The sequence below is a fragment of the Vipera ursinii genome (genome assembly GCF_947247035.1).
Source record: "Vipera ursinii genome assembly, chromosome: 4".
NCBI classification, from domain to species: domain Eukaryota; kingdom Metazoa; phylum Chordata; class Lepidosauria; order Squamata; family Viperidae; genus Vipera; species Vipera ursinii.
Genome location: NC_139514.1, coordinates 24,194,279 through 24,213,639, shown reverse-complemented (window position 1 = coordinate 24,213,639; position 19,361 = coordinate 24,194,279). Strand labels below are relative to the sequence as shown.

Below are 19,361 nucleotides of genomic sequence, written 5' to 3'. Positions count from 1 at the left end.
TTTAAAATCAGGTGGGATACCGTAGGTGTTGGCTTCTGACTTCATGAAAACTAATTATAACAATACTGTATGTTATTGTAGACGCAGCTTACAGCTATATATCAGTTGGGTCCACTGATATCAGTACTATTAAATTTAAAAGGCTGTATTGAGATTATTTCAATTTAAACAACAATTACTTGAGATCAGAAGTCAAGGCACCTCATCAGCAATTCTACCTGCAGGTTACACTTTACACGTCTAGATGGCTAGGTTCTGCTTCATTTTGGACAAAAATAGGGCAAGAATACTAATTCCAAGGAAAATAATACTGTTATTGTATCATGAAAAGTAGATTCTACCATTTCTTAATTCCATGATTAATGTTGGATTATAACTTGAAGAATAAATATATAGCATTTAGATGAGCTATGCTTTTTAAAAACCATGCCACAAACCTATTTAGGAGTAGCCCACTATATGCTACATGCAGCTTACTGTAATTCTGTAGTTTCAGTATTAAAATTAGGGTAGGGAAGTCTTTACTCAGCCATTAAATTCAACCGAGGGTTATTACATTAGTCGCTTTTTGCCAATATTTTATTCAACATTCCTGTGGGGGAAAAATGGGGTGTAGAGAATGATGTGCACACCAACTTTAGCTCTCTCTCTCTCTCTCTCTGTATAAAGGAGAAGCAAAATGTATATGTAAAAAAATATTGAAACTTTTTTTAAAATCGGACCAATTTACATAAAATCATCAAAATTCGACATTTATAATTTTTTAAAAAGAGTGCTTATTAGACAATCTGCAGACCATAATGTGTTCAGGACCCAATAAAAATATAGGAGTGTGATTGGCACCAGAGTTTTCCCATGATTCTGTAATAGGAAATGTGGGGGGACATTACACAGTTAAAAAACTGGGGGGGGGGGCGCGGAGGAGAAAAGAATACTTAATTCCACTTTTATTCATTTTTTTAAATTATTCTTTCCATTACAATACTTGTCCACCAAAATTTAAATGTTCATTACTGATCACTTAAAATTCACCTGGAATGGTGAAAGAAATAAACATTAATCAGAAGAATATAGCAATTACTCCAACAAAAAGATGCTTCTGTCTTTTTTTTTCTTGCTACATACCTCTGGCATTGTACTAACTTCATGCACCTGTCCGATGAGTTTACAGTACGACTGAAAAAGCAACAACAACTGAAAGTGTAGCTTATATAATCTCTGACACAGTTCCAATTGCTAAAAAAAATAGTAGAAGAGAGAATTACTGTTAAAAGGTGACAGCTTGGATTTTTCCATAATGTGCTTTGCAACAGAAACTCAGGGATTACAAAACAATACAAAGCTATTATGAGTATCGTATGCTATTTCTACATCATTTGTTTTAATGTTTCTTTAGGCTGATGATGAATTAGAGCAGCAGAGCTGCTAAAATATAAGCCTCTATATCAGTTATCCCCGATACAATTTTTTCCTTGGCCATGAACACAGTTGCAAGCCATTCTTTCTTACTCCCATGCAATATGAAGTTAATAATGATGATCTATCTTGTAGGACTTGAAATGCTGAGTCTTAATATACTTTATGATGTAGTCTCTTCTAACATTATTTCTTTTTATTAAGCTAACATTACCAGAATGACTTTAACATTTCATCTATTTCATCTCAATACAATGTGCATTACTTTTATAAGTTTATGACATGAAATTTAAGAACAGACAAGCTGTGCATTTACTTCAAGTAGTATCAGAAATTATATTCTGGCATCATACACTGTAATTTATTGTGATAGGAAACATCTTAAGGCCTCTGTATTCTCCCTTTTCTTCTCCTATATGGCCATGAGAATAAATTTCCAAGCCTTTTCCCCCCCATTTTATTAATTTTATTTTACTGTTTTGTCTTCTGTCAAAATAATTTGGCTAATCTTATCTATGTTTTGATAAAACAATAGAATTTTAAAGCATGGGTTATGAAACTATTATAAAGATTCTTATGAAAAAATATAATTTAGACATAATTGAAATGTCCAGTTTCCCAGTTGCAGGGCTCATAGCTGATTTCATTGCAAAACCCATGGCTCATTGTGAAATAGCACAATGGATTCTGTGATTGTAATTCATTCCTATTTTCATGGGACGACTGACCCTTTGAATAAATTACATTATTTGCTAAAACTAGTGAATGTTATTGACTCAGATATTGAGAATAGGTAAATAATTTTTATGGGAACTATTGCTTAAATTGAGCCAGATAAATTAAAATTAAAAGTTTTACTCTAAACTATATTTGTTACCTGGTTTACTTATGTTTATGATAATTCCCTAAGTTTAAAAACTATGGCAGCTGTTCCTTAAACTTTTCATTTATCTGGAACATTGTATTTTCATTGAAAGGCTTCACCATATAAACCATAAATTGTGGAACTGTAATATTATATAAAGAATTATTACTGCTGTTGTTTCACTAGGATTCCCTCTTGGAGTCTTACGAACTTGCTATAAAGTCAAAACCTTGTGATAATTTGATGCTACTGTATCATTTGGACCCAATTTTAGTTTGATGTCCATTCCAGGAAGGACCTATACTATTTTAATAGGTTAAAGTAATAGGTTACTTTAATGATTTGCTGAGTACAGATTCAGAATTATTGCCCTATAGCTTTTGTAAGTGACTGCAAATGACTACTGTAAATTCTGAAACTCAATTACTTAATGTCATAACACGTGGTGATAGATTATCATTTGTTACAAGATCATAACTCATTATATAGTAGCCACTTAAAAGCAGTTGAATTCCTCTTCTGCATCATGAGCATATGTAGTGAATATGTAATTGTTAACTAGGTGTCTGGTCCTCCAGAGAAATGACCAATTCAGGCCACAAATAACAGTCCTCTCATATGAAATAGTAATGTAGCTAGTTTGCTGCAGTGATGGCTGATGTGATCAGGAAACAAGCCACTTTCTTTAATAAAATATTATATTAATTTGATTTATTCAGAAGAGCAGCAGTGCCCTGATAATTAAAGAAGGCTAATACACTTTCAAATAAAATTCATATAATAATTGGAATTAAATGTGACATGGTCAGAATGTATAAACAAAGAAAGCTCCATTCAAAGGATGGAGCCTGGGAAACTGTACAATAAAATAAAATTAAAACAAATTATTTAATAACAGTGATTGTACACTGAATACATAAGAAAGTGAAAAAGGAGAAACATGCTAAGAGTTAAAAACAGTGTTATTAGTCCATATTTTAATGGACAAAGAATATGAAAAGAATGTTTAACTTACTGCAAGAGATTCCATTTGCTACACAGCAAGCATGGCACAGGAAAAAGGAAAGGAAAGAAAGTAAAGTGTCAGTGTAATGCATGCAACTGGAAAAGCACAGCCATTCCTACTACTCTCTTACTACAATTAGCAGCGCTTATTTTGAGTTGCTAAAGTGATTCAGGATGTATCAACTACACAACATGCATGGCTCGGAAATCTTAATAATAATTGTAAAATCAATAGCCGCAATTCTCTTATAGACCAGAGTGATCTGAAAGAAAAATAATCAAATCCCATAATAAGTATGTATTAGAACTGGCCAAATAATATACTAGTTTGTGATTTCCAACATCTTCACCAGCAAGATGCAACAGACTAGAAGGAAAAGGTTACATAATGTTGGAATTATGAAATCTGTGTTTTCATAATCTTAAAATTTCCATTTTAAGAAATTTTAAAAAGCTGTGGATGCAAATTGATTAGGCTCTTTTAGTATCATGCAGGTTTCAAACAATATCTAGGCGGTAAGCAAACATATAATGCAGGATTGCCCCATTTTTTAAATAGGCGGTCAGGTCCAACTTATTTGCAGGATGTTTCACTGTCAGCTCTTCAATAGAGCATGTTTTGCCACGTACTTATTATAGTTTAGGAGAAGATTTAAAGCCTCCTCGTGTTTTTAGATTTTTTTTAAAAAGATGATAATTATATGATTTTAATAGGTTTTCTGTATGTTGTAATCCGTTTGGAGCAATGATAGAATATGCAGCATATATCTTTTCTAAAAATAAAATAAAAAATAAAACAATATGATTCATTTTTAAAAAATGCCAGCCCCACCTCAACCGCATCTGTGTTGTGCTGAAAAGGATCTGTTTATGCACAATTTTGTACTTGCTGATTCTGATAAAAAAAGCCTCAATGTGTACCGTAGAAGTTTACTATAGTTAACCTTTTTCTGAAAGCCATTTGTAAATTAAGTTATCATTCTTTGGGTATTGATATCTTTAAAATGTAACTTAAGATAATGTAGAGGAATATTTCTTTAGGATAGCTGAGAAATTAAACTGCTCACAGCATTCAAACTGCTGACAAACCATCTGAATTTGCCTTAGGACATGCTATACCCCAGGGCTTTTCAACCTTTTCACCCATTGTACCACTTTTAGGATATGGCAACATCCAAGTACCACCAGTCACCTAGCAAGGTGTCAAAAACTTGATGACCAACAAAAAAGAAAAGAAAAAAGTGATGAAGTACAGGTAGTCCTCGACTTACAACAGTTCGCTTAATGACTGTTCAAAGTTCCAATGGCTCTGAAAAAATGAATTAGTTGCCAAACATCTGAATGTAAATCAAAAGACCCTGGAGATGCTGCAATATTCCAGCTGATCGGCGCTTCTTCTGGGCTCAGAAGCGCTAGGATCAGTGCCGAGCTCCAGCTCTAGCCTGGCACTGATCCTGGTGCTTCCACTGAGCTCTGACAGCCCTGAAAAAGCGCTGATCCTGGCGCTTCCACTGAGCCCTGCAGCTCCAGCCATCTCTCGCTCAGGCTTGTGCGGTGCTGCCACCGGTTCAGCTCATTCCCCTCCCCCACTACCACTTTTCTAGGATGGTCGCGTACCACCTGCCAGGTGCCAATGTACCACAGGTGGTACCCGTACTACTGGTTGAAAAGCCCTGCTATACCCAACCAGAATATGAAAGATGATGGTTCTGTGAATCATGAGCCTGAATAATATTTCTTTTTCCTAATAAAATAGCACCAGTCACCTATTTCAAGAAAACTCTTTCTCAAACATCTATCCAGCTGTCCATAGGTAATACAGCATGTGGGAACAATCTACTCTGGGCCATCTTTCCTAGATCAGTGATTCTAATCTCCAACACCTTGATCATCATATAGGACCAGTGTTCCATCACTGTAAGAAATGGAGAAAGAGAGCACCCTATCAAGCAAACATATAGAGCCTTGGTGGAGCAGTGGGCTAATGCCTCCTTAAGTAACACCAGCTGCCTGCAATTAGTGCAGGTTCGCATCCCACCAGGCTCAAGGTTGACTCAGCCTTCCATCCTTCCGAGGTAGGTAAAATGAGGACCCAGATTGTTGGGGGCAATTAAGCTGACTTTGTAATAATGCCGCTTGTGTGTGTGTGTGTGAAAGCCCTAATAAGCAGGCATATACATAGAATGAAGGCTACTGCTAAGCTTGTAAGCCGCCCTGAGTCTTCGGAGAAGGGCGGGATATAAATGTAATAAAAATAAATAAAATAAATAAATAAAATTTCTGAAGCTTTGTAAAAAAATCCTAAGGAAACGAAAGATGATTTCTCCTCAAAACATCTCCTTCAACAGTGATAAACCAGTGATTTTATCTTGCTATATATGCATTCATTTTTGGAAAAAAAATAATTAACTTGCCATGGAAAGTAAGATTAAGAAATGCAGTGTTTACACCTATACTCTAGCTAAAACAAGTATTTGGATATAGTTTGATGATAATAATGATAATTGGACAGAAATCCTAAAATGTATAAATTTATATAACCAGAAGTACAAAAACATTTTTTGAATTAGATTGTTATTTTTATTATTAGACTTTTATCTCATTTTTTCATATATAACTAAGGCAGTGATCTTACCTAATTATTATGACTATAATAGCTATTATGTTTAGTAATATTATACTAAATTATGATGATGATACTTGAACTTTCAGAAATAATTAAAAACTGTTATTTTTCACTTAAGCATTTGTATGTCATTTTATACATATGTTGTATTACAAATAAAATATAAAATTTCTACCACTGCCTACATGCTTCATTGGATAAAAACAATGAATTCTTGGCATTTAGAAGTTTTGTCTTAGCAGGATCTCCAGTTCCACCACATACAGGTAACCCTTGACTTACAACCATTCATTTAGCAGCCGTTCAAAGTTACAATGGCACTTAAAAAAGCAACTTATGACCATTTTTCACACTTACACCTGTTGCAGTATACCTTGGTCATGTGATCAAAATTCAACTGGCATGTATTTAAGGTGGTTGTAGTGTCCTGAGGTCATGTGATCACTTTTGCAACCTGACAAGCAAAGTCAATGGGGATACCAGATTCACTTAATGACCATGCCACTTAACAACTGCAGTGATTCACTTAACAACTATGGCAAGAAAGGTTGTAAAATTGGTCAGAACTCACTTAACAACTATCTTGCTTAGCAACAGAAATTTTGGGCTCAGTTGTGCTTGTAAGTTGAGGACTACCTGTACAAATTTGTGTTAAATTTGTACCTTATACCTTCAAGATTTGACTATTTTTCCTTACTTAGCCTTTTCTTTATAACCACCCTGTTTCCTTAGCTGGAATGAAATCAATACTGTTTGCTGTACAGCATGAGAAAATGAATAAAGCTGCATATTTGACTGAAAGCTGCCTTGCTGTACAATATTATGCAAAGGCACAGGTTAGCACCAGACAAAGTTGTTAGCTGTAATCAACTACATACAGTTATTGGTGGATTAATCCTAACTTACTTAATATAAGAAACACTACAGTTTTAAGGATTTATTGCTTTAGTTGATACCTATAAAAATTTATCCAGTAAAATGTCATTTAACAAGTTCAGTCTGGTTTGGTGAACTAAATATGAAGTCAGATAGAAAGGGATGAGAGATCTGACAGATCTTTCTCAGAGCTTGTCTTATAGCCAACATCTCAACTTTCTGCATGATTTGAGGTACTCTGAATACTTAGTTTAACTAACATAAAAGCAATAATCAGGCAACATATCATCTTCTTTGAATTACTCAATGTAAATGAATGAGCACATTCTAATAATGTAAACTTGTGTCCAGAGGAGACACAAAATATGGCACTGGAATGCTCCTTTGGTCTGTGCATTAAAATATATTGTCATTTAGATGGGAAAAGGCAGGAGAAATTCAGTTTTAATTACATTAGTTAGATTTGGTTAGTTTTGAAAAACCCCTAATTTGTGGCAAATGGCCTTGGTCACAATCAGGCTATATAAAGCTTATAGCATGCCAGGACAAACTAATAGATCATTAATAAATGCTTTTTTACTAAATAATTACCACAGGCCAAATCCTACGAGGCTTAGAAACTACAAACCTCATTATCCCAGAAAGGTAGACATGCCAATGGGAAGTTAAAGCTGAATATTCTCTAATTCCACATACAAAAATAAGAAAAAAGGTTTACTTTCTCTTGTTATTATTTTATGCATATGGCCAAAAATAATGGGAGGAGACCCAGTGCAAAGAGAGGAAACTGATTATGTGGGAAATTAAAAGCAAATATTTTTAGCACTGACTAGACCAATAGCACATATGACAGAAGGGAAGTTGAAAGAGTAATTTGCAAATAAATCAAGAAAGCAAAAGCTATCAACAGTCTTCAAATCTTTACAGGGAAAAAATACATTGAAGCCACATGTTGATATTTGTAACATTACTTGCACTCTACAGATCCTGGAAATCAGCTATTTCCCCCCAGTTATGGCAGATATGCTGCTTTCATTCATATTTCTTCCTGATTCTGTTGTTTCAAAAAAAAAAACTACTCTGAAAATCATCTCCAAGCCTTTGGCAAGGAAACTATTCTGTGTTGACCAGAAGTGCAATAGGCCAGAAGTACTCAGTACTGCTTTACTTTCCACACATTGTAAAGAAATATGTAAATGCAGAATATATTGTTCACCACTTGACTCTGAACATGCTATGGACAGTGTATTATTCAGCACTGGATTCACACCAAGACATTAGAATTAACAGTCTATTAATATTACAATATGTCTTCAATGCTGGTTTATTCCTTGAGCTTCTTAAACAGGAATATATTAATAAGACAGAAGAAAAGAGGATATTATGCCCTATTCCAAGTGGAACAAGTTAAAGCAACTGATTTGCATCATAGAATCACAGGGTTGGCACGGTTCTTTGTACACTAGGTATGTCAGGAATGATGAAATCCTTGGTTTATTATTCACATCTATTTATGTGATTAGTCAGCAGGCATGAACAAGAGTAGTATTCACCACTTAATATGTTATATATGGTAATCTTAAATGATTAGAACTTTTTTTATGTTGATGTAGTTATTTTGAAACTAATAGTATGATTTTAATCCCAGCTAGGGGATTAAACTGCTTGAGAGTTGCAAGACTGGCCTATAAGCCCTCAAACATAATACGGAAATACCTACATAAATCTGGTCATTTATTCCACCTCTTTCCCAAAGAGAAATGTAAGCCAAGCTTCTAGATTACTGGGGGAATCTCTTTCATGCTTTTTCAAGGAGTATTTTCGAGTTGAAGGCAAAAAGATGCTTTTGCGGTAAATGAATGATCCTGGAAAAGGCATAGCTGCTTTAAGGCGCTACAGACAAATGCTACTACATTCACTTGTGCTTCAAAGCACTTTTTTGTTTTCTGGTCCAAAGTGAGACATAAGCCTATTCACTAATATATGTCTACTTTCTGATTATATAGGAATGAGTGCAAAATAGTCAAGGGGTTGTTTGCAAAGTTGAGGCAGCTGTATCTGTTGAATGGTCTTTCCTGTGTTGCCTCTGAATGCAGGAGCAGGCACAGACCCTTTGTTGCTAATCTCTGTTATGTATGGGGATAATAAAATATAGCAGCAGCTCACTGTAACCATCAGGTGGCGCTGTACTGTAACGGGACTGGCTGGTAAGCGCTCGGTGGGAAAACCCAAATAAGGGATTGGCTGCCAGTGCACCTGGCCAAGTCTATAAGGGGATACAGGTAACCCCTTTGTTCGCTGGAGTACTGCTACCAATAAAGACCTGCCATGCTGAGTCCATTGTAGTGGCCAAGAACCCACTACTCAATACTCTGTATTATATATGCACATGAATAACCCGAAAAAGTCTTTGAAACAGCTGGAGGATGGCTGTTGAAAGACATATGAGGCTGGTCCATTTGAAGATTCCCTTCAAATTCATCAGAGGCATTCTTCCTAGAAAAAAGCTGGCAACCCTAGAAAAGGAAACTATTCTTTCTTTCCCCGTTATTGGCATTTGGTTGAGATGGGTGGCCATAGCAATTAAATTAATATATTTCCATGAATTTTAGGTATTTACATATACTTTGACTTACTGGTGGGAAGTAAGTAAGAGGAGGCCCTCTCTGTAAGTTCCCACAGAGAGGGCCTCCTCAGGGTGCCTCTGGTCAGAGAATGTCGGCTGGCGGCCCCCAGGGGGAGGGCCTTCTCTGTGGGCGCTCCGGCTTTATGGAATCAGTTGCCGGTCGAGCTCCGGATGGCACCTGACCTTTGTTCCTTCCGACGCGGTCTGAAGACCCATCTATTTGAACAAGCCGGCCTGGCCTGATGGGGGATGTGTTGGGGTTTTAATGGGGATTTTTATATTATTATTGATTGTTTTAGCTGGGCTACTATTTAATTTTTTTTAATTTTTGTATTCTGTATTTTTATATATGCCCTGTTCACCGCCCTGAGTCCTTCGGGAGAAGGGCGGTATACAAATATAATAAAATGAAATGAAACGAAATGGTGGGGATTCGAAGGAAGAAGGGATTTTTCAATGTTCAAAAAACAAAACAAAACTCTATGGCAGTGCAAACCTTCCCTCAGCATGTGTGAGAATAACTCAGAATCTGCTTATATTAAGTTCCCATAGTTGCTATGGTATTAGACTGAAATTGAAACCAACACAAGGCACACAAAAACCTTCTTCCAGAAACGATACCATAAAACCAGAATTTTTATTACCTTTTCTTCTGAATCTCCTGGCTGACAGGTGATAACCCCATCTCTTGAACCCCCTGAAAAAGTTGCCTTGCAGTTTGCCAGCCACTGTTTGTAAAAAACAATATATATGTATATATGTGTATATATGTATATATATACATACATACACATCCACACCCACACATATTTATATAGGCATTAGCACAAAAGACATAATCTTTCCATTTTTTGAAAATCATACTTTTGAGATAATATACATTTTACTGAATTTCTAAATATTTTCTGGAATAAATCTAAGAACTGATGCATTACTGTGCTGAATATAAAATTCTTGAATTAAAATGTAGTAGATACTACATTATAACCTAATCAAATTTAATCACATTATGATGACTCCAATCCCTAAAAACATTTATAGATCTTGTTTACTTCCTAAAATGTGATAAAGTTTTAAAAGTTAAAATCTTTAAGATACGTAGAGTATATTCTGAAAGTAATGAATAACACAACATCAGTGTAACTAGCTCTAAGTTTGTTTTTTAAAAAATGACTTACTGATGAACTAATCCCCTTCCAGATTTTAGATTTTAAAATAAGACAAAATCAACATAACACAAAACATAACAATCATGCTTACAGAAAGTGTTGCTTCTTTTCTGTTATTATATGTATCCAAGTATTCTTGCAGTTCTAAGACACTAAACTTTAATTTCTCTAGAAGCCCACAAGAGAGAAGCTGGAAAAAATAAAGATGCTTCAATGAATATTGTTTCTTTCAAACACTGGTAAAAAATGCTCTCATCGAGTAATGAAAATCAGTAGGAACAATCCCATAAGAGTTAAACTCTGGAATAGTCATGCAGAAGTGGCTTTGTCTGAGGCACACTGCTTCATATGAGATCAGATATTGCAGAGAAACTCTGGTCTAGCTGATGAAGATTCTCAGTCATCCTGGTAAAGTTATCTTAAGGCTGAGTCATGGAAGCTAGACTTATTTTGTTGTTGGTTTGAAATATTTCACTGCTCAGCCAAGCAATTTCATCAGTCAGAGTTAATTAGTTAGGCAGAGATCATAAAACATATAAAGAACGGTTGCTGGAATTGGGTATGTCTAGTTTAAGAAGGACTAGGGGTGACATGATAGTATTCCAATATCTCAGGGGTTAAGAAGAGGAAGTCAAGCTATTCTCCAAAACACCTGAAGGCAGGACAAGAAGCAATGGATAGAAACTAATCAAGGACAGAAGCAACCTAGAACTAAGGAGAAATTTCCTGACAGTTAAGAACAATTAATCAGTGGAATGACTGGCTTCCAGAAGTTGTGAATGCTCCAATACTGGACGTTTTAAAGAAATGATTAGACAACTATTTGTCTGAAATGGTATAGGGTTTCCTGCCTGAGCAAGGGGTTGGACTAGAAGACCTGCAAGGTCCCTTTCAACTCTATCATTCCATTACATTCCTCTCCACTCCACTCTATTATTATGAATCATTGGAATGTACTAATTCCTCCTGCACTAACCTCTCCTCCTAACCAACTTACTCTGATTGGTGAAGCTGCTTGGATGAGCAGTGAAACATCTCAAAAATCAAGAAAATAGGTCTAGTTGTCATGACTCAATCAACAACTTTACCTGAATGACTGAAAATCTGCATTGACATATTACAATGAACTCTGGGGAAAAAATGTGGAAGGAATTGGTACATTCCAAGGACTCTGCCTAACTAACTTGCTCTGACTGATGAAGTTGCTCGGGTGACCAGCAAAATGTCCCAAACTAAGAAAATAGGTGCTATGACTCAATCTTCAGTCTCTAGTTTAGCCTTCTTCATGAAGAAAATGGTTTGGAATTTGAATAGTAGCACTTTGGTGATGTAAGTTTCCATTTATAGTCTGACATGGCAATTCATACAAAAACAGATTTTGTTGATTAAGGCATCTGGCTAGAAAGCGGGAGTCACTTCAAGTCCTGTCTTAGGCATGAAAGTCAGTTGGGTGACTTTGGGCCAGTTACTCACTCTCAACCCAACCTACCTCACAGGTTTGTTGTTGTGGGGAAAATGGAGAAGGAAGGTGTGTTGGATATGTTTGCCATCTTGAGTTAATTATAAAAATAATAATAAAATGGGATACAAATAAATAAAATATAATTGTGCATTAAAGGCTGTATTGTATGCTCCATAATATGCAATATATCTGTCATTATCCAGTGAACAGATATTCAGAAGAACTGACATGCTGATCATGAAAAGATATGATGAAATTATACATCCACGTAATTCTAAAAAACATGCTGCTTTAGTGTGATTGCTTATGTAAATTTACTCACGGTTTCAGCATCTACAAAAAGTGTAGGACATTCTGAACATGAAGTCAGCATCTGGGATGAGCTAACAAACTTTGAGCCAATTCCTCGCAGATTGTCACCAAGATAGCTGGCAGCATCACAAGTTAGAAAGCAGAATCTTTTCTGAATATTCTGTAAAGCAGAATTATGCCTATTATATTTGCTGTAGAATTTAATACATCTTTTAGTTTCATACACAGGCAGTTCTTGAGTTATGACCATAATGGAGCTTGCCCATTAAGGTTGCAAGTGGTGACGACACTCATCCTCTGCTCTCCCTGATGTAGTTGTGGAAACAAACATATGGGTTGTTAAGCAAGTACAGGGTTCCTCAGGGTGAGGGAGGCCCTGGGAGGCCTACTGTAGGCCCATGCTTGCCTTCCCTGGGCTTCCTCCACCCTGAGGCATCCCATATTCTACTTCTCGCCCCTTGGGTCCTTCTAGTCCTTCAGCTTCCTTCCCACCCAGCGACCTGGGAGAGATCAAGCTTGCTGGAGTGTGCCAGCCTCCAGCAAGCAAGGAGAGATCAGGCTGGATGCACTACAGCCAATCTGATCTCCCTTGGGTGAATGAGTGGCTGCAGGGACTTAGCAGGCTGGGATGCGTGAGAGCTGCAGCATTCCTGTGGTCGATCATAAGGGCAAATAACTGCAGAGGTGCTGCAGCTACCATCAATTTGAAACTGAGTCGTAAGTAGCTTTCAAGGAATCTGTCTTAACTTTGAACAGTCGCTAAGGAACCAGTGGTAAGTCAAGGAGTATCTGTAATGTCTTTTGTTTCTTGTATGATTCAAGATGAAATATGTAACGTAAGTGGGGTGTATATTTATATACTTAAGGATATATGTATATCTGTAATGGTTTAATTATGCACTATTAACTTTCTGTATAGTACTGGTATTCATGAATGTGCTATGCCAGTCTCCTTCCTACCTGCCCCAGGAGTATGTTGTAGATGACATCTGGTTTTTTCCCCCCCAGGAGCTACTGAGTCTTTTGGTTCAGTTAAGATGTGTTGGAAACCTTTATTTGGTTGTGTGCTATGGTAATGACATGTGGTTGTATTAGTTTGTGGTTGTTTCTGAGATTTTTTGATGTATGACAGTGTTATCTTTTTCATAGTTTCTGTTGGTTGTACTGTTGTGGGTTGATAAAGTTATTGTGTGGGTGTCCATTTTATTGGAAGATGCTTATAGGTTGCCTGTTTCCTTTTTCTGGTGTTCTGGGTTGCTGCAGTGTGTTTGTGCTTATCTGAATAATGTTCTTACACAGCTCTTCTTAAGAGAGGTTGTATTGCTTTTTTGCTACATTTAATTGTTTCTATTTTTCTTTCTATATTTTTTTTTCTTTTTCTGCACTTTCTACTTTTCTTTTTACTATTTGTAGTTAAGATAACGTAGTTTTTATCTGTTTAACTATAATGTTTGATAAAATCATTATTAAAAAAAGAAAATCGCAGGAGAGGCTTCTCTGTGTTTCGGTACTACTTGAAAAAAAAATTTACACAATGAGGTTCAGCTGGAAACTATGAAAGCTGAATTTCTTTTTTCATTTTTCTTAATTGAGATTATTTTGCCTTAAGGAATGCTCTGTTATAACTGTAAACAGCTAATAATAACTTTGGTTTATCATTTAAAAACCATGGTGGGAAATTTTTGCATTGGATATTAAAGCAGAGTTATCAGGGTGTGTTATTACCAGACAAGTATATTAATATAAAATAGAACAGCTAAACAGAGGTGAGATTTTCATGACCAAACAATTTTAAATGGTTTTCCTGCTAAACAAAGTTATTTAAAAGTAAAAGTCTATGTCCAGGCATGACCCTTTTTTCTCAGTAGAGGATTGTCTTTCAGTTTCTTCTTGCATGAAGAATTCAATTTTAGTGTTCACTAACATTCAACTCTATTTAAGTGTTTTATTATAAAGGACACTGTATACTGTTCAAAACACCGTATAAGATGTGTTTGAACATCTACAAATTTGTCCTACCAACCTCAACTCTGTTCCTTCCCAAAGTGGTTAAATGCAATACAGGTGCCTCTAATGTCTATTGCAAGTATGCTTTAAAATCCCAGAATGATAATTCTGCCATATTTTCAACAAACCAGGCTGAGTTTTCTTGAAAAAATGCAAATAGTCCTCTGTTTCAAAACAGTGCAATTAGTTTTAAACAACAGGATTCATGGAAGTGATTTGCCACTACCTCCCCACCACAAAGATTCATTTTACTTCCTGAAATACCAACTGTCTTGACCCATGTAAAAATAAAATATTATTTTCTTTATAAAGTTATGAAAGAGCAAATGATAGAAGAAAAAAGAGATTGCAGAGCCAGTTCCCAAATGTGAAATTTGACTGTTTTAAAGTTCTGTCACATTAAAGTATGAAAACTCTTCCCATAGAATTGAGGTATCTAAAAAAGTGAATAGGAGAAATCTGAAAGAAGTAAACAACTATAACTATGACTAGCTGAAGTAAGCCGCACTCATAAAACCTATAGGAACAATCCATCTTCACAAATATACATTTCTCTTCTGAATCCATCTACTTAAACCAGAGTAAAGGAAGAGAAAAACATGGCTTGAGAATAATTAGGTTGTCTGAATGCAGCAAGAAATTACTGTAGTGAACTATATTCATTTACAGTGTCCATGTGAAAGCACCTTTATGAAGGCTTGAGCACAAGAGTTAGGAAAGCAGAATTTCTGTAAACATTATCTAGGAATTTAAAGAGTGACACATAAGGCAATTCTCTTCTAGACACTTCTACTACAAATTATAAGCTTTTTATATTTATCCAGAATTAACCATATAGGATTCTAGAACTATTTCCTTACCTTGAACAAGGAGGAAAACACATGGAAAGTATAAACAGCACAGGAGCCATCTGAGTCACACATAAGCTGGTTTATATGACTACGCCAAGCTTCTTCTGCAGCATCACAGGGAGTAGGCTGAAATGCAGCCAGGATAGCAGAAAAGAATGGGGAAGGTGGGGGTGAAGGAATGCGGTCACCTTCACCAAAACTGTAACAAAGAAAAATTCACCATGTTAGATAAGGACAGATAATGTGTCTAAAACTCCTTGGTTTTCATACATGTACAATCTTAATGAGTGTAATGATTTGACACAAACTGTTTCTTATATGCTATCGTGTAATTTTTTTTCAATTTTTCAATTCATCCTGGCATACCTATAATTAAACCTCTTGAAATTTATATTGCATTTTTAAACATTTGCTTTTAGTTTTATTTTAGGAAATAGCTTTCATTTATTTGAACCATTTTACTGTTTTGCTACTGTATGCTGTGAATTTTGTTGTGTGCACTTTTATTTATTAAAAAAGAAATATAGATAAAACTGCTCTCATACATAAATATATGCATAAAGAAACACAACCCTAAATGTATGACCGCTGCCTCAAAGGAAAACAAGACAATAAAAACAAAAATGTCACCATGACTGTATCTAAGAAGATATTTTCCTTTCAAGTAAATACTGTATGAAGAATATATATGTGCATATGGAAAGAACTAATCCAAAGTCTGGAGTAAAACATAACTGGTCTGGAGCAGCTGCAAAGGTGCTGGACTAAGAGTAGGAAGGCTGCGTTCAGTTCCACCAATGCCCACAGAATTTCAATGGGCCACTCACGCTCACAGCCTTAGAGGGAGGTTGTTGGGAACAATAGACAAGAGTCCTATGTATATTGCCTTGAACAGGAAGGAAGGAAGGAAGGAAGGAAGGAAGGAAGGAAGGAAGGAAGGAAGGAAGGAAGGAAGGAAGGAAGGAAGGAACCTACCTGGCAAGTGCATATTGGTCTAGAAGTCGGTCACCTTTTTCTTCAGCTTCAGTCATATCTAGACTAAAACTATCACCGTATTCAAATGCTGCTGGGAGTTCATTGGTAGATCCGGACAGATCATCCTCCTGAACTGAGGTATCTTCTTCTTCTTGGGCACCTTCCACCTAAAGGAATCAGTTATAATTATAAATAGTGCAATTTGTAGTACAATTTGAGCTGAATTTTGCTTCAGATGACTTAATGAATGTGAACCCATGCTACTCCTAGAAACAATACAGTGGATTGCTCTTGCTTTGTTCCAGAATGATTTTTCTTTTAAAGTTCTGAGTTTAGCCTACAACTCTGGTAGCTAAGACAAGTTCTAATTACTTCCAAGCAAAGACAAGGTCACTTAGGGGTGCTTATAAAGTCAAATAATATTGATAATATTGATACAGCCAAATAAAATTTTATTTATCAAATATGATCATATGATATGATGTATTTGTTATACAGCTGCACAGAACTAAAATTATTGATTTGCATGAAAATTCCAAACATGAGCAATCAAAATTAAAAAAAAATTATTATGGTGAATCAGTTCCTTTCAGTTAAAAGTAAAGGAAGGGGGGAAAAACATGACAGAGGTATATAACATCAGGGAAGAAAATACCAATTTTTCAACTGAAAAAAAAATCCTATCTTTTTGAGTTACAAAATTTACTGAACATTTTTTTTTAAAAAGAAAGCATTTCCAAGAGAAGAAAATAGAAATCACAAGCACAACCAAGGCAAATCTACTAAGCCCTTATTAACTTTTACTAACTTTTCATAGTTGTGTCAATACGTTTTGTTTCAGGCATTTGAGACTTACAAAACTCTGCATACTGTAATCGCAATCTCAAAGTAGTCCAAACAAGCAAAAATGGAATTCACTACACTCAGTAGCACAATACTCCCACATTTAGGGGATGGAATAGAATTCAAGTTAACTCCCACAGGCCACTTAGTGCAGTCATCTATTAAAGATGTAAAAGTGTAATGCCAACATTTTCCAGTGTAACTTGAGAAGCTTATATATTTAATTTGGTGCACAAATACATCTGACTTTGTTATACAGAACTGTAAAGTGTTATTTTGCAGACCTAAAACTCTTGTCTTTTAGCAAATATGTATCCCAAACTCGCCATTCCAGCCACTATTTCTTAAATTTTAAATTAACTCACCTTTGACTCTTCAGAGACCTGGAGATTATTCATTTCTTGCAAAGATGTGTTAAAACTAGAAGTTCTTGAATTGAAAGGAGGTGGACCGGCTGCTGCTGCTGCTGCCTCACATGGCATGGAAAGGGCATCAATGTGATTTGTGTCTTCAGAAGGGGAAAGTGTCATGACCTGTTAAAAAAGAGAGAAAGGGCACATTCCTCCGGGAGATGCTTCTGCTTAGGCCAGGGGTCGGCAACCTTGGCTCTTTTATGACTCGCGGACTTCAACTCCCAGAATTCCTGAGCCAGCTATGCTGGCTCAGGAATTCTGGGAGTTGAAGTCCGCGAGTCATAAAAGAGCCAAGGTTGCCTACCCCTGGCTTAGGCCAAAGCATTGAGTGAGTACTGCCCAAAGATTGCTCCTTTATCCATCCCGTACAAGTCTGAGTAAGTGGGAGAGAGCTGACATCCTTTTCCCACAAACAGTCTGCCTGAAACTATTTATGGGTTTTTTTCTGGAGAAAATAATACACTTAATAAATGTATTAATTTCATAATCACATCTTTAAAAATAAATGCTGATTCCTTGTGAGTTTTTTTCTCTTTTTCTTGTAATATTCTACTAAAAAGAGTGAGATAAACGATTCAATCAAATGTGACATGTAATGTGTCACAGAAAACAGTACCTCTTATCAAATATGAGAGTATCTGGCAACTTTTGAAAATTGGGCATTTTTTTCATATTTGTTGACTCTCAAAAGGTGAAGCAATTCAGAACAAATCACTTAAAGGTTATGACATCCAATTTCATTTCAAATGAATTTAAATATTTATATTTCCTCATTTTTAAATGTAGTTTAGTTTCTAGCAGCTTAACTTTCAAGTTAAGTACTTACAAGTTCTGATTGTTCCAAGATTTGGCTTGTTGTAAGGTCCTCCTCTTCCGATGATTCATCAGAATCTTCATGGTTGATTTTGTTTAGGCTGGGAATACTTCCTGAAAGCTGGCTTTCTTCCAGAAGCTGCATATCACACTTGTCCAGACTGTCAAGAGAACGCCTACGAACTCCCCAGTTGAAATTGTCCATGCTTTCACCCTGCAATCATAGCAGTGGTTTATTTTCTCTGCTACTATACAACACATATATGCATTTGTTGTTTTTGTGTGTATGTGTGTATGTATGTGTATGTATGTATGTATGTGTATAATGCAAGATATATATATATATATATATATATATATATATATATATATATATATATATATATATATATATATATATATGGATCTTTGGTTATTCGGGTTTTCCCCCGCATAGAACTAAAGGTGTAGGCGCAACGTTTCGACGGAATCCCATCCGTCATCATCAGGCTGGTGGCTTTAGCTTCCTTCTTCTGGGAGAAGCATGTGGCTGTTTGTTCCTCTTTTTTAAACTGCCAGAGGGGGTGTGTTCTGTGGGTGGAGGTGTGCTCTGATTGGGTGGGGGACCAAGTGTGTTCTGATTGGGTGGGAGTATGTTTTGAATGGTGGGTGTGTTCTGATTTGGTGGGGGTGTGTTCTGAGTGGATGGGCTGGTCTCAGCTGCCAGCCCCAGACCTGAGCTGGTGAGTTGTGCTGCTTTTGTTGAACTTCGTGTTTGTGGTGGTGCCATGTTTTTATAGTGGGTGTCAGTTTGCTTATTGTGTGGTTTGGAGGGGTTTAAAGTGGCTGATGTTGCAGCTGTAGTTAGGTTTCTGTTTTGTGGTTGTGCCTCGTTATCATTGTGGCCTACCAGCCATTTGGAAACCCGCCTTGATTGACAGACGAGTCCCAACCACCAAGAATGATACCAGACCCAAACTCATGATAACATCACATGACATCACCACCACACAACCATTGAAAAAGCAAATCCGAACCCACAACGATAACAACACACAACCACAAAACAGAAACCTAACTACAGCTGCAACATCAGCCACTTTAAACCCCTCCAAACCACACA

The 19,361-nt window shown here is 36.2% G+C and overlaps 1 protein-coding gene across 2 annotated transcripts in view; it reads right to left on the bottom strand.

The window, feature by feature from the left end:
• FRY (FRY microtubule binding protein) overlaps positions 1-19,361 on the bottom strand; it is a 169,122-nt gene that overhangs the window by 4,531 nt on the left and 145,230 nt on the right. For both annotated transcript variants that reach the window (XM_083362441.1, XM_083362442.1), the window contains exons 52-60: positions 18,273-18,473; positions 17,399-17,566; positions 16,191-16,357; positions 15,225-15,414; positions 12,368-12,517; positions 10,675-10,773; positions 10,059-10,142; positions 3,297-3,314; positions 1,126-1,236 (exon numbers count right to left, since the gene is read on the bottom strand). In XM_083362441.1, coding sequence (XP_083218567.1) covers positions 1,126-1,236; positions 3,297-3,314; positions 10,059-10,142; positions 10,675-10,773; positions 12,368-12,517; positions 15,225-15,414; positions 16,191-16,357; positions 17,399-17,566; positions 18,273-18,473 — 1,188 coding nt within the window. The remainder of the gene's footprint in view (positions 1-1,125; positions 1,237-3,296; positions 3,315-10,058; positions 10,143-10,674; positions 10,774-12,367; positions 12,518-15,224; positions 15,415-16,190; positions 16,358-17,398; positions 17,567-18,272; positions 18,474-19,361) is intronic.